This window comes from Acipenser ruthenus, chromosome 1 (assembly GCF_902713425.1).
Source record: "Acipenser ruthenus chromosome 1, fAciRut3.2 maternal haplotype, whole genome shotgun sequence".
NCBI classification, from domain to species: Eukaryota; Metazoa; Chordata; class Actinopteri; order Acipenseriformes; family Acipenseridae; genus Acipenser; species Acipenser ruthenus.
The window spans coordinates 14,730,446-14,752,835 of NC_081189.1; the positions used below are offsets into that span (position 1 = coordinate 14,730,446).

Genomic DNA, 22,390 nt, shown 5'->3' on the forward strand with positions numbered 1-22,390 from the left:
AAAGAGCAGGGCTGATCTCTGTTCTCTGAGCCCGCCCACCTCTGCTCTGGATTGCTTGGTTTAAAAGTGATTCTGGCTTTAGGCTTGTGCGATCAGAGGATGCTCACATGCCCTCAGAACATTTGTGCTGTGTGGGGACTCGCTGCGGTGAAACATAATTGGACATTCCAAATTGGGGGAAAATAAATAAAAATAATAATTTGTCACTCTAAACTTATATAAAAAAAAACAGACAACTGATAATATTATGGCTGTAAATTCCAGTAGTGGATGCAGATGTAAATATGCACAACTAATTATAATAATGTGATTGTATCCAGATGGATAACTGCACTTACCTTTCACTTGAACTTGAATCCGGAAATAAAAGTTGACATTCCCAATGTATCTGTCAACCAGAATATAGTACCACTGTTCCCAAAAGGGAAGCTTAGTCTCCAGCTCACAGCTCATGCGATCTTTGCAGTCAATGTATGTTGAGTTATGCAGAGGGGGTGCCTTCGCTCTTATTTTCAGAAAGACAGGGCAGCTCTCCATAGTTCTGTTACTAATTCTGCAGTCCTTAAGCTGCACCTTGACTCTGGAGCTGTAATTGGGAATATACACTCTAGAAGAAAGAAAAAAAGTTTGTAATTAAATGATGTTTAAGGTTCTGAAACAATCTTTCATCTTAAATCGATAAGAGCTATCCTGCTACATTCCAAAGTTCCACCCCCTTTGAGTAATGCACATACAAACACACTCCTTACTTAAAAAAACAAGCAGTATTTCTGTACCAAATGTGAAACTTTTAAAATCCTACTGTATGTACTTTAGGATGCTTTGATCAACACACCAGTCCACACTATAGCAATTCAGCACTACACAAATAAATGTCTACAGCAGCAACTTTCCTATATTTATTTGCTTATATGGAGTTCTTGATGTTCTTAATACTGCAATTTGGGGCACAGATCTTGTAAAAATACACTTGACTGTTTTATAAATTAAAAACATAATCAACAAGGTGCTGTAGAAGTCAGTGTGAGTGTAGTGCATGCAGAATGTGTTTTAAACAAGTACTGGAGGTTAGCACTTTTGCTTAAGGGCTTTCCATTGGGATTCAGCCTATCCATACTGTTTTTCTTTGCATCAGTACCAAAAGAGATAATGTCCTTAATAGCTTCACTTATGATTCAATTTATGTTGCCTGTATGGTAGGAAACACATCACTAGAGTAATTTATCTTTAAGTAACAGTTGTGCCATCTCCCTTTCCCACAAGTCATTTCTCGTGATAAAACATAAACATAACAATGACACACTACATCTGTAACATTAGTAACAGAGATAAAGCAGTACCACTTACTTATAGAGTGCGGATTTGTTGTGAACTGGGATCATCTGATCTATCAAGTATCCAGGATAAAGGACAGGAATACCAATCAATCTCTGCACAATTAATTGGGGTTGAAAGAGGTATTGGCATTCTTCATACAGCCCCTACACAGAGAGAAAAAAAACTATAAAAAACATCCAAGATTTTTTTTTTCTTCCCTGCTGAATTGTTCCTGTGGCACAAAAGTGGGTCAAGACAATTCTGTTAATTCAAACCCTCTTCATATTGTGAACTAACATTTACACCCAAAATACATTGCAGCTATAGCTCTGTATTTGTAAATGTTAGGAGAAACTACCTGCACTGTAGGATACATTGCCCCTTAGTTCATTTGGTTAGCTATATTCCAAAATGCAATACATGTATATTATAAACTTTTAAAACACCACAATGCAGAACACCACTGTCATCTAAACTGAATCTCAAGTGGCCTTAATTATGCTGCTGGCAACTCAAGAGCAATGTTCCAATGGCTTCCTTCAGTAAATCTGCACTGACACATTGAATGGGTTAGATTGATTGTCAAATATAGTGTATGAAGCTTGAATGTAAGAATATTTCCATTACAGTCAGGCAGTACTAGCTTTTGTTATACTGTACCTGGATCTATGGTTACCATCTTATATGACCTGTATCAGATTATTATAACAAGTAGGGCAGGATTTTCAAAAAACAGTGTTACTCTATCGAACTCGTGGTATAGTAACGAGAGCTTTAGTAGCAAACAAAATGTGTTAATTAAATCAATCCTTTAATGCTTTGAAATTGAGTCGATGAGGTCATTAATGAACGCATTTCTCGTTAAAAATCCTCACTGTCGCAGGTCAACTACCTCACTACCTGCCTCAACGACTTGATAAGGGGAACTCGTTAATCAAAATGCATGTTAACGAGATAAAGAAAAATGAATGGAAGCATCCTTCGCTGTTATGGAAACTACTAGCGTTCAGGTACGCGGCTCTCCCACCAGCGAGCAGCAGCCAAATGGAAATAAAAAATAATGGGAATATCTATGTTGTGTATAATTTCTAAACTTCATATAAAATTGTGAATTTTGTCATGAAGAATGTACATTTATTTAGAACACCACATATAAAATGCTGATGGGTAAAAATCGGACGGCACGGATTCAAAATAAATAAATAAACCTCCATTAGTCATTTACCTTCATTCGGGGGAATATTTTGCCACAGCTTACTATATACAACTCCTTTAACCCTTTCAGTACCAAGCATTTTACAGTGAGATGCTCCCCCTGGACCAGCCGTTCTTTGGCTGTCGTTGACTCTCTTCCGATAAAAGTTCACTAAAAATCTATTTATTACAGTAGCAGGACGTGAGCGTCAGTCCCTCCCCTATCCATTGATCTGTGTTTCAAGCCTGTACTGCAAAGTATTGTGGCCCTGTAAGTCATCAAAATGAAGTGTTTTTTTTATCGTGTTTACACGATCCCAGTCCTTAAAGGGTTAATGTGCATTTTGCATTTTTTTTTTGGTTAAAAAGAAAAGAAAAATGTAGGCTATATATAAATACATGTTTCAAGTGCCATTGGTGTTTTGTAGTTGTTAGTTATTATACATGTATACCATGTATGTAACACTTCATTATATATTTATTAAGCTTTTTAAAGCTACGATGTAACTCCCTAACGCAGTTCACAATTTGTTTATAATTAATTGATCAATTAATTCCTCTAATCATGCATTTTCTCTGGTACTCTTTGGCCTCTGCGATAAATAAACTCAACATGATTTGCCACCGAACACCTACAGTATTATAAGAACATTTTATATGCATGCAACATGTTTAGATGAAAGTGTACATTGTACATAAAGTGTGGGGGGAGTCTGACAGCATTACAAATATGTTTAGGCAAAATCCTTGTCACTGATCTCGATCACATTCCTAGTGCATCGCTGTGTGTCCTTAATGCCTGTTCTTTGTTCTTGTGTGGCTAAGACACATGTTAAAATCAAATCTGCAATCACCTAAGGAAACTGTCTTGTAATATCTAATATGCTGTTTTCTATACCAAGATTTCAGTGGTATAATTCAAATAAAATCTACAGCAGATGTCATCTGAAATATAATCTACATATGCAGAATTCAAATAGGCTACAGTTGCATTGATAATTCCTTGGTAGTCACTGGGTGCAAATAGCGGTATATCATTTTAGCAATACAACAAACATTCCGTAGGGTTACAAGTGGTTAAAACAAGTGAATAAATTTAATTCATAACCACAAGTATAGCAAAGGCTAAAATATTTTCAGAACTACAAATTGAATTATCGAGGTCGTCTGTAAGAAATTAACCCTGGTCCTGTCACAGACGTGGTCTGTTAAATGTCTGTTTCAAGGTGCGTTACATACTCTTTTGTTAATTAAAACCCTATTTTTCCAAGTGCAAATTAACTCCTGATAAATTATGACAATTAACACAGATTATCTTTTAAATTCCCACGCAAACAAAAGAAATAGTCGCAAGAAGCACTGCTCGTTAAGATAGTAACATTATTTCGGAAATCAACATAATATCGGAAATCACATTAGGACGATTATTTAATAATGAAATAGGCACAACGACCTCTTGAACATGTCCAAATCAATGCTACATGCCGATTTCTTGATTTACAAACTTTTGAAAATCTTGCCTGTAATGTCAACTGTGATCTCTAAAAATTGGATAGTATAGTGAGACGATTTTGACAATAAATAGAAATATATTACATGCTGTATTTCTTATTTTGTGTAGAAAAAATAAGACATCATTTTAATATGTTTTTACCCAGGCTGTTTCACCCAGGCTGTTAGTGTGGTTTGCATGCTGTAATACATTGGCATCTCAGTGCATTGAATGAGCTAGTCAAGCAGTTAAGTACGTTTCTTATGCTGTTAAGACATGTGCAATGTTATTATGCGGAAACAGATATCAACTTGTAGAACCATAACAATGTTTCGGTATCCGTTAGCTTGTATAACACTGATTGTACCGCATGGAGAAATCAGAATTAAGATTTATCATTGTTTAGAAGAGCAATAAAATAGATTTATAGTCTTCATCTTGTAACCTTCAATAAATGGCTAGGTTTCCTTAGCCATCCTTTGTGTCTCACATTTAGTCAACCCTATTAGGTCATTGAATTGCTTTATAAGTCATCATTAATTTACTATTTGTCCTGGAACATTAAAATAAGGTGTTATCGCTTTGACATAATAACTTTGTCTACCTAAGCAACTTTAGATAATTGCATTAAGGACGCTAAAATGGCATTTATATTTAATCCCATTCTGCGGAAAATAAAAAAAAAACACCCATCTGCTCCTTGCCAAGAGATGCATGAATAAACTATAAGGCAGAGCAGATGGCGTTTAAAATGCAACTGGTTTTTAATGCAGAACCTGCACAATAACAATTATGTTAGTGAGTGTGACATTCTTTACCGTATTTGCTTTAGTAAAAGTCGACCTCGTGTAAAAGTCGACCCCCTCCATTGTGCGGGCGAGATTTGGGTATATTTTTTTCCTAAATATATGTATTAGATATCCTGACGGCGTTTGAGCAGCAGATTTCTACCTAGAACCGCCAGATGCGACATTTTGACGCATATTACAATACAGTATTTTTTTTTTTTTTGTATAGCCTTGTGACGGGGTACTGCCTGCCCCTGTGCATGTTTTGTATTATTTTGCATTATTATTATTTAAAATGCAGGGCGGACGAAAAGCTGTCCGCTATTACTGTTATTATTTGTATTTTACTCGTGAGACTGCGTGACTGTTGGCTAGTAATTATTTAATTAGCTGACAGTCACGCAGATTTCTTAAACTCGTGCAAACTATGGCCGAGGGGTTAACAAGATAATTAATAGCTAATTAATCCCTCGGTTATAATATAAAAGACCTGCAGCTTTGGCTGCATGGGGAGTGTGCACAGGCAGAACGAAACGTGAGCTGTGAAAACTATTTCTACAGGATATAACAATTGCTGCATATGTTGGTTTTGCAACCAGCATACTATTTGTTACTATTTGTGTTCCGTGTCCATATCAATGTCAAAATCAGCATCACATTTTTCCAAAAAAAAAATTACTTTCTTTTCTTCTAGTTGTCCCTCCTCCTGACAGCTGGACATTACACTTAGTCCAAGAGGAGGCGTGGGAGGTAGGAATTCTCAATGCCTGTTGCTGAGTAACAGTGCAGGATTATAATTTCCCTTACCAACTAAACATGTATTAAACTAAATTAGATGAAAAGAGTTGATTTGGTCTCACATATGTTGTAAGAACAAAATACAAATCTGTTTGGAACATAAAAATCATTATACCATAGAGACCTTCAGAGCAGATATAAGAATAAATCATTCCCTTCTCAGTATAATCTTGACTTACTTTTCAAAGCGCTCGTTTCTAATACTGTTGACATGGAACATTAGAGCAATGTGCATGGGCTTTTGTTAATCAATGCTATCTACAATGATGTACATTCTAGTAGTCTTGCCTTTGATAACACCACACCATTCTTACACTTATTTATCAAAAGGAATACATTTGTGTTTTCCAATAAATGCATCTTTTGGAAGAAATAATTATACTGCATCAACATTATATGTTGGCACAGGAAACAGAATTATAAATTAAGATGTATTTTACTTTTCACTTGAGTTGGATGAGTTTTGAAAAGCTAATTTCTGATATTAAGCTTTAAAATTTAATGATTTAATCTCTAAGGGATCTCTCTTGAATGGACTAGTATTGGAAAATTCTGCAATGAGCGCTAATTCACAAAGTCATTAATATGCAATTAGATCAACATTGTTCTAATACATAACAAGCTCATGTACTGTATGCTGCCACAACATTTAGAAACTAGGAAAGAGAGGACCAGAATAATCGGGGAATATGCTTATTTAAAAAGTTAAAAAAAAGAAGAAAAAGTCTGATCACATAGAAATTAACAGTATAGTTCTAGGTACTGTTATGATGGAGTAATACACCTGTGTGTCTTTGTTAAACACATATGTGAGAATGGCAGCTCTGAATCATTTTTGATGTTTTTAGCTGGTAATTTTGACTGCATAGATAATGCTTCACACACGTTTGAGGTTGTAAGCTTAGAAATTGTTCAAAGAAACAACCAAATTACTGAATCAATTCTTGCTCAATCTGTGCTACAGTAAGTTTCCTTTGTGCACATAAATACACATAATTCCATAATATTATTATTATTATTATTATTATTATTATTATTATTATTATTATTATTTATTTCTTAGCAGAAACCCTTATCCAGTGCAATTTACAATTGTTACAAGATATCACATTATCTTTACATACAACTACCCATTTATACAGTTGGGTTTTTACTGGAGCAATCTAGGTAAAGTACCTTGCTCAAGGGTACAGCAGCAGTGTCCCCCACCTGGGATTGAACCCACGACCCTCTGGTCAAGAGTCCAGAGCCCCTAACCACTACTCTACTCTGCTGCCCTAGGATTAAATATAAATATAAGCGCAACTGGAAATAATTCAACCTTTTTCAGCTCTGGTGAGAAAATAGCTATTTGAAGGTTCAACTGCAGCATATCATGAACTGAACTTTAGTTTTACTTCTGTATGGAAACAGTCCATTTTAAAACATAATATCTGATATTACACTTGGCACCATCTTAGGGCTATGCTACTGACTGACAGTCACTGTCAGTCAATAGGGGAAGCAGCTGGTTGGTTAATGGCAGGAAAGAAGGCGTTGAAGGGGTGGGGAAAAGTTCACTCTCCAGGTGAAATATTTACTATATGTGTTTCTTTCAAAACTGAGCATTTGAGACCTAAGTAGCGAATGTAAGTGCACAGCAGGTAAGATGTATCACATTCTTTTGTAAGATACTATCATTTTTAGCATCAAATAATTAAAGGAAACATATGTATTCTTATATGTATATACTGTATGACACTAAACAACTGACCAAATACTATATGTCAGAATTTTATTACTTCAATTCAATATAAGTAATCAAATAAACAGTATCTGCCATATGAGAAATTGAAGTTAATTTCTGTTGAATGTTTATGTAAAAAAATTGTCCAGATATAATAAATCTGTCTGGTTCAAAAACAGTTGTCACTTTCTATATTCCCATAAGTCATTATATAACGTTTAGATGAGATTTACCTTGACAGAAATCTTTCCTTCATCCTTCGGTAAATGTGCAGCAAGGAACCAGTCTCCAGGCAGGGGGCTGGTAATATTGAACACCCCTGTGGTTCTGTTGGGCAGTGTCCAAGTCAGGGTCACTGCAAATGATCCTGGGACAATGGTGTCCTTCGGAAAACTAGTGTGAAAAGGGTCGATAACAGGTGGTGCTCCAGATCTGAAATACCTGTAAACGCAGAAAAAGCACAGTCCTTATAGTACATAAAAAAGACCACAAACATTGGGGGGGGGGGGGGGCAAAAAAAAACAGAACTAAATAAACATGTGTAGACATTTTCAAAGTTGAACTCTATTGGATGTTGTGATACATTTGTTATACAGTTGTTATAGTAATGCAAGGCAACGTTGAGATCGGAGAGGCTAATGTTGGCATGAATGAAGCCAAGCTGGCTGGGTCATAAGATTGAGATTCATCAAATAGAGGGAACATGTGTAGGGGGTAGACAAACCCAGTTTGCATGTTCATATTTGTATTCTTCAGATACTTCAAGCAGTTGTAAGCAACGTGTCACAATAGGAGGCTTTTTGAGGTATATCAGATATTATGGTGCCCCAGCCAGACCTGATTTGCCAGTTCACAATCAATCAATCAAGCTCACAGCTCTGTTCAACCCAAAGTCTCTAACATTTCAGGGGTTCTCTGACCAACCAGAGCTAATGCACAGAATCTGCCAGATTGGAACCTGGATGCACATCCACTGCCCGTTATATCGCAAGCAGTCCCTTTACAACTGGCTTGTCCATGTAATCTCCAATACTGCATGTATTTAAGGACGCCCTGTTCATAATACCAATATAATAATTTACTGTAATGATATTGTTAATGTGTAACCTTCATCATTAGTATATTCTTTTTGACCTACAGTATAATACCCACACTTTGTATGCTGTCAATCTCTCTGTGTATAACAAGCCATGCATGAGCACCTAATACAGTAATTAATCCAAACACATTTGAGTGGCATGTCAGCTTTTTAATTTACTCTTAAAAGGTCATATATTATTAAAGCCTACCATTTTATTAAAAAGACCATATAAACAGAGCTGTGTGTGGTATAAATAGAACACACAAATTAGGGGCCAATTTACACAGCTTTCCCAATCATTTCCACAACCCATGCTTCCTGCTCAGGAATTGCTAATAGCTTTTTAGAAATGCAAATTAACATCTTAACTCACCTACAAGACTTCATTACCTGAGATTTAGTTGTATCTTCATTCCTTTCTAGGCAAGACTTTTGGCCTAATATGAGGTTTGCCATTTACTTTTGCGTTTACTTATTTGTGTTCTTCTGTTACTGCTCAAAACCTAAATTAGATTCTGATTAACTGAAATTCATGGTTAAACCTAATTACACTAATGGGCCAAGATGACATGCTCTTATTTAAATCATAAAATAACGAGGTATTTTCAACAACTTATTATGTACATTTTTTTTTAATTAATTAATTTAGTTACATTTTACATCAGCCCGTTTTGTTTCTCATTTAGTTTAATCTCAGTTTTTGTTCATGTTTTAACTGAGAAAATAAGAATGTGAAATATGGAATATCAGCATTGGAATTGCTGAAACAAGGACATACCACACAGTGTCATTAGTTGAGATGGACAGACTTGTATGCTATTAGAAAAAGTGTGTTCCAAGAATTTTGCATAACCTGCATTTTCCCTTTACCTGGATAACATACACATTCCCTAATTGTAGGAGGACTCCCTTTACCGGAGTAACAGTTACCTGGGTTACAAGGTATATCAACTCAAAGTTCATCACCCCTAGGGAAATACAATACTATTTGTCACAACCACACTTGTTACAAACCACTCAGACGTGGTTGGGTGCTAGTTTTGTAACATTAACTGTTTGATTTCCCTTTCAGTAAAAGTAGTGTAAATTATACATTAATATAAAGACCATGATAAATGTCTCAAAAATGTGTAGAGCACCAGTATTTCACTGTGACACACAATTCAATAATTAAGCCTTAAACAGTTAGACAAGTGAGGCAGAATGGCATTAAATACATTCACCAGCATAGAGCTTTACAAGCTTTAGATTTAGAGAATTTATTTTTTTATAGCATTATACAATCCTATCATGGAGACAGGGTATATATCATCATTTTAAACACAACTTAATTACACCTTGCTTGCTTTTTTTAACTGTAGCTCCCCGTGTTCCTGTTGAGAGGAAACATTCCTTTAAAATGCTGACGGCTACATCATGAAAAACTAGCAAGACAATCTCCATACGTACATTCCACACGTGAGACACTGAGGATTCATTTTGCAGGAAGTGGCTGGGGTTTGGCGCATTGTGGAAGATGGAGTTCTTAACAGGGGCGCATAAATATACTGGTATATTTATTGTTCTGGAAAAAATCAATGCTGATATACCTATAGCTTAATCTGCAGGTGTTACATTAATGCTGGTTTGGGCTATTGAGTTTAAACTCAGTACTCTAAAAGCAGAGGACCTGTGTTCTTACAGTGTCATTATAAAGTGCCCAAGCATCTTCACATGTGTGAAAAATACATTGATTGTCTAATGATGACCTGTGTTGTGTTAAAGTCTATATCTCAGTATAATAATGGAGTATTTAATTCTAATCAAATCATAGGAACTGCTAAATATGTTGGTTTTCATACAACAGCTGTATTTAGATCTGCCATTATTGCTAGAAGTAATAAATGAGTCCGTGAAAGGATAAAAAATATATATTTTCATGCTATCTGCAGATAACAAGGTAAGGTTAGGAAACACACATTAAAATGCTTCTTGTAAGGGGCCGTCCAAAATGATCAACATTTTCTGAAAGCGTACTGTGGCAGGGCGAAAGTCCGGCAGATGTAAATAGTGTGTGGGGGAATGTAAGGTTGGCAGGGATGGGGTTAAATCCATCCCTGCCAACAATCACAGGTGTGGCCATTCCTCAATTAGGTAATTGAGTGTGAATTGGGGAATGGCCACATGTATAAAAAAGGGAGAAAGCGGCTGTTTGGTGCAAGGAGTTTAGGTGAGTGTATGGACTGTGTTTTTGGTGATGTGTAGTGAAGGCGACTGCCCAGCCTACAGCCTGTATTGGTTTGTATTTTGTGTAAACCTTTGGTTTTGGCCCTCATGCCCTGTTTCTTTGTTTGTCTTTGTTCTATTTACATGCGCAACAGAGCTTAAACTGCAGCTTAAACAGAGTCTCTCATTCCTGACAGTAACAGCGTGGGCTGTGATGCTATCCTACCACACGTACAAAGAGTGCCCAGAAAGGAGCGAGTCATGGTCAGTGTACACTTATTTTTATTAAAAAATACATTTTAATAGCTTTAAATATTTAGATTCCATCCTGAAACACAGTACTACAGCCACCAGAGATCTCACTTTTGTCAGAGTTTATGATATTTTTCTTTGGTTGAGAAAAGGGAACCTGTTCGCACGTGTTTCATTCACACAGTGCATGGGGAAGTAAACAAGCAGTGGGTATTTTAACACAATATTGTATATCACAAGCAATAAAGTGAATGGCAAATGTACCACTTACCATTAAATTAAAACACTATTTCATTGTTCAGTGTCAGAAAAATGTGTTTTTATTAGTTATACTGTATTTCCCGTATGCAAATACATGCACAATTATTTCAAATAATATTGCATCAGCTGCAGAGTCACTTACAACAACGTCTCACCCGAAAGACGGAGCACAAGGAGGTTAAGTGACTTGCTCAGGGTCACACAGTGAGTCAATGAGTGAGCTGGGATTTGAACTGGGGACCTCCTGGTTACAAGCCCTTTTCTTTAACCACAGGACCACACAGCCTCCTATGATGTGGTTTTTCATGCACACTGTAGCTTTAAAGTTTAATGTTTATTTTGTGAAAATATTTGAAATGACAAAACAGTGGACAAACTGCAGCAATGTTGAATTGTATTTCACCCGTCAATAAATATGTTAACTGCACTTGTTGATTCTTTAGTGCGACTGTGGGCTGTGCTCTACCTTTTGAATTTTAAGCAGGCCTAATTGTAAATGTAATCTACCTACCCAATGTTAAAAATACTCCCTCTGTAATAATGCCTGTAACTTCACACCTGCCTGAGTCCACGCCCCCACACACTTTTGCCTTAATGTCAACTTTACGCCCCCTGGGCATTGACTCAGCAGAATCTGGTAATATATCTAAGAATCTGTGAGATACTGTACAAATTATTATTATTATTATTATTATTATTATTATTATTATTAATTTATTTATTTATTTGGCAGATGCCTTTATCCAAGCAGCGAGTGGTTGGAAATTCTGGCCTGGATTGGTTAAAGCCTCATCATAGGAGCAAAAATAGCTTGAACTACTGCCCCCTGACATCCTTACACCACCGGCCTCCAATAGTCTCCATCTGTCATGTGACTGGTTCACATCACTGTCAGTCCCGCCCCTTTTCAAAGGACCATCTTTCATCTCCACTCCTCACAACAAAGTAAAATGACTGAACACCGATTCTGTGACTTAACAGAAAATTAATTACAAAACACGGTGATCAAAACGCCACTGTCACTGTTTTCTGACTTTCTGAAATTCAAACAAATTCAGCTCAACGAAAACAAATATGACGGGCAGCATATACACTGGATTAAGCAGCAGTGAACAAACGAGACTGAGACAGAGAAAGACTTTGAAAACCTGCGGTATGAACTTCAAAAACATTCTCTGTTATTTATTCATGTTATTTATTGATTTACTTATGCTGTATCAGCTATATTTAAACAAAATATATAAAGTTGTCTTTACTATTCAACCTTGCTTCACTTATTTTCTTGACCGATTCCAATAAGAAGACTATTGTTACTTCCAGGGTGCCTGCGGCTTCGGGCATTATAGACCCTTGTCAGTAACAATAGTTTATGTAACTATATAGATTAAACAGATGATTACTTAACTATGACTTATTACTAACGTATTGGTATTACACGATTTGGAGTAAAATCTTAAAATAACAATTTAATATGGTCAGTTTTAAAGAAACGTGATGGGAGTAAATTACCATTCACAAGCTATTTTGTGTTTTGATGTCTAAAATGTACATTTTATTTGTAATACCGAAAGTTCACAGTTAAACATTAATGCGTTATGCATTAATAGCATAAGTAATCACATGGACAAAATTCAACGAAACACTGACGCATTCTCATATCTCAAAGCAATGCAAAATTCAGTAGGGTGAAAAATATGGCAGGACACCGGCACCTAGTAAAATCCTAACAGGCCTTCAGCAAAAGGCCATGACTGTCAACAAAAAAGGCAGGACCACTGAGGGTGTCAATGAGGAAACAAGGAACGACAACAAAACTGACAAGACTGTGAATTTCAGTGTAAGCGCTGTGAAGCTTAGCCTAAATACACAAGTGCATGAAAACTGTCCATCAACTGTTTTAATGAATAGCCCATGCTTCAGGCGCTGTTAATACCCTGTGCTTTGTCTTTCACTTTGCAAAGCTTGATCAGCTCCATCTGTTCTAGCTGGACAGTGTTATGGAGAAGGAATATCAGTGCTTTAAATTGCTCGATAACCCTTCTGCCTTTGTAAATTATTCACTGCTGCATCTACATCCAACCTGCATAACTTCCAACTACATCGAGTAGCTCCAGGGCAATCTCTGATGCTTCAGATTCATTTCTCTGCTGCTGATTGAAAAACCCAGGGTCCAGAGTAGAAGCTGCCTTTGCATCCCAGTCGGAACTGATTAGACTACTTTAAAAAGGCTGCAGTTCTGTTGTGTGTATTGGGTGCAGTCAGCTTGAATCAAAACCTGACTTATTGACCTCAGAGCAATCGACCACAGTCTTTATCCATCGACTCAACTATCCTGCTGCTTCGTTTTGTTTTTAATCCGACCCAATCGCTGAACAAATGCTGGATTAATTATAAACTCTCAGTATACCGAATGGTATTTTTCTGTGCTCTGGTCTACAAATTCGGTTTCTTGCCCTAAAAATAACGTGATTGTAAATATTTCTTAGAATGTGAGTGCACTGTTTATTGATCATTACAATAATCACATAACACACTATTCTGTAATAAACATGATTTGCAAAATGTGTTTGATATACTTTAAATAGTTTTAGTTATTCAAATTATTATTCTTATTATTATTCCCCTAATATCCATCACTGTAATCAATCACATATCCATTTTGATCTGGTTATCTTCAACATTTCATATTATAAAATGTATTCAGCAAGATTAAAATGAGATGCCACGTGACCAGAGAAAGCCAGCGTTTTTGTAATGTGCACCAGAACTTTCTCAGTTTAGACACTGTTACAACTAAGGGTGTGCCAAGGACCCATCCTTCATCATGTCTATGTTTTTGGAACCTGTACATTTGGATTTTGTTCAGATACAGAATTTGCAAAGGGACTTTGTCATTCATGCCCAAATTCATGCCAAATACTGAGTGCTAATTCAGATTCGGCACACCCCAGCTACAACCATTACTTATAGGAATATAAATTAGGTTGAGAGCTCTAATTATGGGGAGCATTTGATTTTTTGTTTCAGTAAAATGCTTTCTACAGAGAAAATGTTCAATATTTTCCTTTGAAACTAAAGGCCCTATTCTCAACCTGAAAACACTTGTTCATTTTACAAAACAAGAACCAAACAACCATCTAAGCCCTCACAATGGTGTGTTTCCTGATTTGTAACATGAAGATGGATTCTTCCCATTTTGCTGAGCAGGATTTCCTCCTTTAGTTGGATACTACACAAGCCATCAGAACAACCACTGCTGTCATTACAATTATCTGCACTGTCTGTGACAAAAGCCTGCAAGTTGCTTTCCTAACTGCAGCAAACAAACCTTAAAGTTTATTTAGTTATAAGCTCTTATTTCAAAAACACGTGATTTCAAAGACTCATTAATGAAGATAGTAACAAATGGACTAAGAGCAGAGAAACTGGATTTGATTAAGGACGTAGGAATAGGATCCAAGGCACAGGTAGTAGGTGTCAATTTGGCAACCAACTCAGCCACATAAGCAGAGTCCACATCAATAAAATAAGAGAAAATCTGCCCCGTGGAGGCTGAAAAGGGCATAACTGGGACGACTGCAGGAAGTGAAGTCAACAACTGAATATTAATATTATCTATTTTATTTTTAAAGAACTGCATGAATATATTGCACTGATCAATAGAGGGAGGAAGAACAGACTTAACTGGCTCAAGCATTTTATTAGTAGTGGAAAAAAGGACTCTGGGATTGCTGCGGCCACTCTCAATAAGGCTGGAATAAAAAAAGGCTCAGACAGCCTTAAGCGCATCCCTATAGGCCAGCTGATGTGGTTCACAAGCCTGTAAATGAACAGTGAGCCCCGTCTTCCTCCACAGACGCTCGAGACGCCGTGCTGCTGCCTTCATGGTACACAGCTCACTAGTGTACCAGGGAGAAGAATGAGCAAAGGAAATGAAACGTGTTTTAATAGGAGCTAAACACTCAATAACATTGTAAAGAGCAGCAGAGTCCTCTAGCGAAACTGACTGAGCTACATTGAGTAAAGCTTTTGTAATTTCCTCCGACATCCTAGCTGGGTTCACCAAATTCAGTCTACGAAAAGTCATAATCCGTTTGCTATTTTATTAGGTGGAGGTACTGCCACGTCCAATAAAACAGCCTTACGGTCAGAGATACCCAGTTCAATTGCTTGTAAATTGGAAATTCCCAAGTCATAAGAATTAACCAAGTCTAATGTGTGGCCACGATTATGTGTTGGAAAATTAACATGCTGAGTAAGACCAAAGCAATCCAAGGTATCTAAGAAGTCATCAGCAGCAGTACAATCAGGGGAATCCACATGTATATTAAAATCACCAAGTAAAAGAATACCAGAGGCTGGACAGAGCAGCGTTAACAGCTCTGAGAACTCAGATATAAACACAGTATGTGGTTTAGACAAATACAAGCAAAGGCTGAGATCCTTTTATATTAAAAACTATACACTCAAAAGATGTAACATTCTGTACAGGAACCATGTTTAGATCAATGTCTCAATGATGAATAACTGCTAAGCCAGCACCCTGACCAGAAGTACGAGATTTTTCAGTATAACCATATCCAGGGGGGTATAACTTGATTCAACAGCAGAAAGTCATTCGGCAGATGCCAAGTTTCAGTTAAACATAAAAAATCCACTTTCGGGTCAGTAATAAACTCATTAAGAATCAAAGCCTTATTATTTAAAGAACGAGTATTAAAAAGAACAAACCTAGTAGAATTTCTTGACAGAAAATGCTTGGGTTTTGAGCGCACAGAGTTTTAGGAAGATAGCGCAGACAGCCAAGATCAATACCACGACCCAGAGGTAAGCACTGACGACAAAGTGACCAAATAATACTGATATTGCAGATATAATTATTACCGTAAACCAGCCTACGACCAGATCCTCTGTGCTGATAAGGGCGTCTGTGCCAAATTCCCAAGCTATGACAGATATCATGTAACTTACTTTTAGAAACAAAAGAAGTGAGGGGTCGTAGACTCAATAACCTTGACACAGAGTAAGAAATCATGACCAATAGTCAGGACCAATTAAAGTTCAGTTAATGAAAATCCCACTGGTAATCTAAAGCAGCACAGCCACCCCACAGCACACACACTGTCCGCACCAGCCAGCCGCAGCAGCAAGCAACCCCGAGCCAACAGCACGGACCACCAACACAGCCAGTGCTGGCCACAGCAACAAAAAGCAGCAAGAGACCGAGGCAAAACAACACGCACAGCAGCAGGACGCGGCAGCAAGCCCTGACAGCAGGCAGGGGAGCAGGCAGGAATCAAGCCACAGCAGTCAGGCAGGCAAGGCGGCAGGCAGGCAGGGCAGGACACAGACCACAGGAGCAGCAAGACCCGACAGCAGGCAGGAGACAAACCACAGCAGCAACACGCGGCGGCAGGCAGGACAGGATACAACCGCAGGAACAGCAAATCGACAGGCAAGCAGGGCACAACACAGACCCCAGCAACAAGCAGGAGCCCCAGATCTGAGAAAAGTAGCAATCGCCACAGAATTATTTGCTTACGATTGTAAGTCGCCCTGGATAAGGGCGTCTGCTAAGAAATAAATAATAATAATTACCCAGAAGTGATAAATGAAAAATAAAACAATAAAATATCAAATGAAACTGTAACTATAACTATTAAAACTAACACAAACTCAACTAAACAAAAACAAAGTTAAAACAATAAAATGTAGAAAACGAGCAGCAATCACTCTCTCCTCTCAGCCTTAGGCTAGGCTTGTTATATAAAATTAAATTTATATAACTGTGAATATCACTACTGAGACGGAAATAAAGAGCGTGTCTGTCTGCACCAATAATATTTGCGGCAGGTAATATTTATTATAAATGATCAAGCGCTTGTCAAAATAGTCATGAAAAAGAAACACATATTCTTCCTATGACAGTTTTCTTCCAACACTTAAAAAAAAATTATTGCCATTATTGCAGTAAGGTTCCGAATGCTGTTAAGATTATCCAGGGATGCTTAAAACCTGTTCCCGACCATTAAAACAACTTCGATTATATATCACTAATTCCTCTGCAACAAAGGGATATGCAGATTATAAAAGGATGGAGTGAAAATTGGTGCTGCATGAACACATTATAGAATGTCCAAGGTTGCCAACATTAGGAATACATATACAGTATGTTTAATCTAGAGAAAATACTTATTTAGCCTTTTTAATCAATTCTAGTATTTATGTGGTGATACTTATTGTTGTATTATGTCATGCGGCAAAACATTTTACCCAGTATTTTCTTGCTATAGCAGAAGAGCACCCAAAACTGTAGTGTTATTAGAGAACAACATTACATGTTGCTTTGCAAACCTGACCAACATGCAAACTCAAGCTATGCCGCAAAATTGCTATGCATATTTCGTATGCATTCAATTTGAACATCATTAGAAATTCATATTTTTTTCAATGCGTAAAACACCCAGTACGCAGCTTATCTGGAGCGTTGAGTGTAGTAATGGTGTGAAGAATGAAGAATATCTGAATTACCGGATAGCAACATTCAGAAGTACTGCTGCATCTGCCACATCTGCACATTGCTTATGGTATGTAAGAATGTCCTGAAGAATGATGTTGATTATCACTTGACTTTAATGATTCGTGTCTGTTTAGATTCATGTCAGTGTCACTTTGCAATAGGATTTAGATCTGTTTTGACCAGATTCCATTTTGTCTGTGTAAATTATACAAATTGTTACAGCCCAGAAAGAGATATGGCATTGAAATGTCATCACACATTTTAGCATATTATTTCAAGACTTTTGCTCAACTTTCAGAGTGAGACTTTAGCATAGAGGACTTTAGAATTCCTACTTTAAGTACAAAACAATTCCACATTTTTTCAAGGTTCAGTCGCTCATTTTATTTTTCAGCTGTTTTCTCCCTCTAGACATTCGTAGCACATTAGAAAGGTCATACTCACACAGTGACGTTACGGTCAGGGCAGCTGTCTCCGAACGTGCCGCCTTGTTCCTTAAACGTGATCAGGTTCCAGACAGCAACCACGGTGTCATCAGGCATATTAAAATGGAACAGCTCCACACTGGCAAATGACCGGAATGCATTCAGTTTTCGAGGCGTCCGGGTAAAATAATCAGTCACGAAAAGACAATCTAGGGAATGGAACAAGGAGAAAATTAGTTAGATGAAAGATGACTTTTATTCCTTTTGTGCAGGGGATGGGGGAATTAGTTCTAATGCTATTTCAGTGACTTTCCTCCCAGAACCTTGCTACCCCTGATTTAATCACAGTTGATCTAGGTCAGCCCTCCTTGGCATTGATTCAAATACCTTCCTGGAATTAATGTTCTTTTATTCTTCAGTACAAGTGTAGGTACTGTAGGACACACAAACTGACATTTCCAATCTACTACAATGAACTACAAAATCAAAAGATGCTACCAAAATGTTTTAGGAATGATTCTACCTTTTGTGGGAAATCTACATAAACGTTCAAATGCTTTTTCACAGGACTTAATCCTTGTTAATAAAACTGCCAACAATATCATGTTTGCTAAGATATGATGCAATATACCCTAAAACAGCACACATTACTTAAAAACGATTTCATATTCTATTAGCTAAATGTATATAATGTAATTGCTGAATTAACCATTTCTTATTGCTGGCCCCCACTCCCTAGAGTCCAATACATGCCAAACATAATGGCAAATAATAGAAATATGGATTTACGCTGTACAGAATAATATGCTATCACTATTTTATTTCAAATGATGATTGCATTGCAGTCTCCATGTGTATGACAGGTACTGCCAACTCATTTCTCATCCAGACCAGGTTCGGTATTTCAAAGCTAGCCGTGCCTGATAGTTGTCCCAATTGCCCCTAACTATTTGTGGCAGGTAGTTTAAAGAATGACGCAGCAAAAGCAGATTTAGCTTTCACCCAAGGCCATTTATATTGTGCTGTTTCAGCTGTCTATAATTATTTACTGGCAGATAAAAGGAGTGTTTTAGTGTGCTGACGTTTTCTTAAAGTTACTCTCAGGAGTCAGTAGACTTCGGATATTAACACTACAGACAATGGAAGCCAGTATGTCTTTATTTCCTTATTTGGCATTGGCAAATTTAGTTCTTATACTTAAAAGATGAAAAAGCAGCAGCACTGGCAACTGTCAGCCATTGCCTACTTCAAAGAAGGAACCATGAAAACTTCCCTTTAAAATCTCAAAAGTGATGACTCAGTGACCATTCTGGATAAAATACTTCACCGTATGCATATTTCTATTCCCAGCTTCCCTTTAGAAATGGTCATGTACTGCTGCTGAAAAAAGGAAACTTGCAGTCTTGCATCTCATTGCATCCATGCTGTCCTACAGCCCGCACTGTCCCTCACAATACTGACAGGGTTACTGCATGTTTTTCTGTTTTATCGTCCCTCTGCATTTAATGCATTTTACTATAAACACATTTGTAAAGATATCTGGTTGTATTCTGTACATCAGTATGCAAATATGTATGAGCACTCTTATGGTGATATCCCCAGTAATAACAGGCATGGTGGGCAGGATGTTAATATTCAAATCAAAAGCGTTTGGAGGGCCTGTACTCAGAAGAATAATGTCATCATTGTTTGGTTAAAGGCAAGTCTGTGAGGCTGTTTTTTTTTTTCCTGACTGCAGGATTTTTAAAAACTGTTTTTTTATGAAATGAACCGAAACTGCATTTTATATAAAATATGAATTAAGTGTGCATTCAATAACATAATAATAATGTTCTGTTCAAACTTACAGTACTTGCTTTCATTTGCCATTGCACTGTCAGTTCTTTGTACTTGACATCCGCATATTTTCTGTCAGTGCATAAAATAGGCAGTGTACTGTGCTGTGCTGCTGTATTATCTGAATGACTTACAGAGTGGCATGTTATGTTTATGGAAACACAACAGTTGGTAACTAAGTGGAAGAACCTCAAGGCAGTGTGTACTGTACTTGTTACCATCATCCTAAAAGAACTAACGGGATATTTCCATCAAACTAAATTATTACTCTAAAGAGTAATTAGCGGGGTTCCGAAAATATAGCATTACACGTCCCCAGGTGTTGCTACAACTGTTTAAATAACTTACCTGTAATTTTTCTTTTCATTGTTAACACCCTGTGACGGGGTGCCCACCCCTTGTGTATATTTATATATCTATGTATGATTATTATTTTCATTTGTATTATCATTGTTATATTGAGAATGACAGAGCAATATATGATCTATAAGTGACACCAATGGCAAAGGCACAGCACAGTAGGAATGCATCTGCTGTGTTCTCTGTCATTCAAAGTCAAATGCATTTGTTAATCTTATCACAAATAGAGAATAGGCATACTTTTCTACAGACAACAAATACTTCTTCTATTGTACAGTATTCGTTTTGGTTAAAGTATGCTTACAACTTATATTGATTACTGTGAAGCAATTTAGAAACATAAGCTTTTTTACTGTATATCTGAGGGTTGATCAAAGAAAAAAAAAAATCTAAATATTGTACTACATTTGCTGCAATGTACATTTTTGAAAATGGGCCTGAATGGCTTACACCAGCTGTATATAAACAACACAAATATAATATGCACTGCAATACAGCTTGGTAGTATACTACTGTATTGTCGTAGGTAGTGTGTATTGCATGCAAACTAGTTTGCAAGGATCCAGGCTATGAATTCCCTCAACATTTATTTTTTATTATTACCATTAATCATCCTGTCACAGGTTTTCAAAAAGCAAACTTTAAATAGTTTAATGGAAGGCTTGAGATAGCGGTACCACCTCAAAGTCAAGTCTACACATTAAAATGAATAACATTTTTGTTTCAAGGTCACATTTTTCAATCTCCTGCATCTTTTCTGGGTCAATAATTAATGCCCTGTCTTATCGAACTAGTTACACTGTGTCATTTATTTGCAGGCTCGATAGCAAAGGCATACACAACCTTTTTCTTATCTACAGCATGTGTGTTATTATTATTTAAAACATTACATCTTTTAAACACTTTTTCTAGAGAAATGTTCAACCAATTTATTACTGTGAACTAAAACGACAGAGGCTACAGCATTTGCTATCGTAAACATAGCAAGAAAACGGAAAGAAATGAAACTAGAAGCAAGTTAGTTTATGTTATATATTCGTTGTCTTACTGAATAAACGTAGGCTAATTTGAAAGGAGCTATTGTGACAAGCATTGTGGAATTATTGCTGGATCACTTGACTAAAGGAAAGGTGATATGACTACATGCGTGTTGGATGCAAGAACTGCTTTCAAAAGCATTTCAAATGTCCTCCTTGGGACTGAAATATATATATTTATGTTAAAAAGAAGTACACTATATTTTTGATATTTCAATTTGAATTTTCATGCAAGAGCATGCAAAAGCATTGCACATGTTTTAGACTGGACAGTACGAACATGCTAGATTACATTATTCAGAGTCCTTTCCAATATGCGTCTTGAAAGAAGGAAAGAAGGGTCCTTAATACACCTTGTGAACCAAGTGCTATTTTAGGGATAGCAAGCAGACCAGTATCTGAAGGCCTCCAGGCGTGATCTGGTGTTGACACCAAACGACTGAATCAGTACATGCCGTGGACACGTGACAAGGGTAAGAAAAACAGTGAAGACAAGTAAATATGTTGAGGGTAACAATACATTATAAAAAACAGTCCAGACTTTGAAAGAAAACATTAAAAATGAGTTTATAAAAAGGAGTATAATTTTAGTATGAAGCTGGGCTTCTGAAGGAAAGCAGAGTGAGGGGGGGTTCTCATTCAGGCTGAAGAGCTAGATGCAAAACATCAATATTACTGTCCAAGATGCAATCATTAAGAAGGCAGAGTACTGGCTAATGATGTGGTGCTAAATAAGGCAAACCAGGCATGCTGTATTATAGGACGGGAAGATAAACCAAATGGAGGTGGGCCCTTGGGAATTGAATCTGATCACATTCAGCATGGAATACAAACATTAGCTGCTGCATGTAAATATAAACCACAATCTGTATTTGAGCAGCAACATGTTGCAACAAGTAATGGAAGTCGCAGTTGTCATTAAGGGGCTCATGTACAGTAGTGGCAACCCAAATTAAGAGAAGAAACCTTAACGCTGGTGGCTTCTCTACCTATGCTAAAGAACTGCTGCAAAGATCTAAAAAAAAAAAAAAATCAAAACTGGTATTGATTTCCCCAAATGCTAATAAGGGGGCTGCTGCAGTGATTTCATATATTACA

The 22,390-nt window shown here is 36.9% G+C and overlaps 1 protein-coding gene across 3 annotated transcripts in view; it reads right to left on the reverse strand.

Annotated features, from left to right (window-relative positions):
* Nucleotides 1-22,390, reverse strand: part of LOC117403553 (transmembrane protein 8B-like) — an 89,719-nt gene that overhangs the window by 37,206 nt on the left and 30,123 nt on the right. For all 3 annotated transcript variants that reach the window (XM_034005735.3, XM_059006805.1, XM_059006856.1), the window contains exons 2-5: nucleotides 18,079-18,268; nucleotides 7,549-7,756; nucleotides 1,348-1,481; nucleotides 339-607 (exon numbers count right to left, since the gene is read on the reverse strand). In XM_034005735.3, the coding sequence (XP_033861626.2) occupies nucleotides 339-607; nucleotides 1,348-1,481; nucleotides 7,549-7,756; nucleotides 18,079-18,268 (801 nt within the window). The remainder of the gene's footprint in view (nucleotides 1-338; nucleotides 608-1,347; nucleotides 1,482-7,548; nucleotides 7,757-18,078; nucleotides 18,269-22,390) is intronic.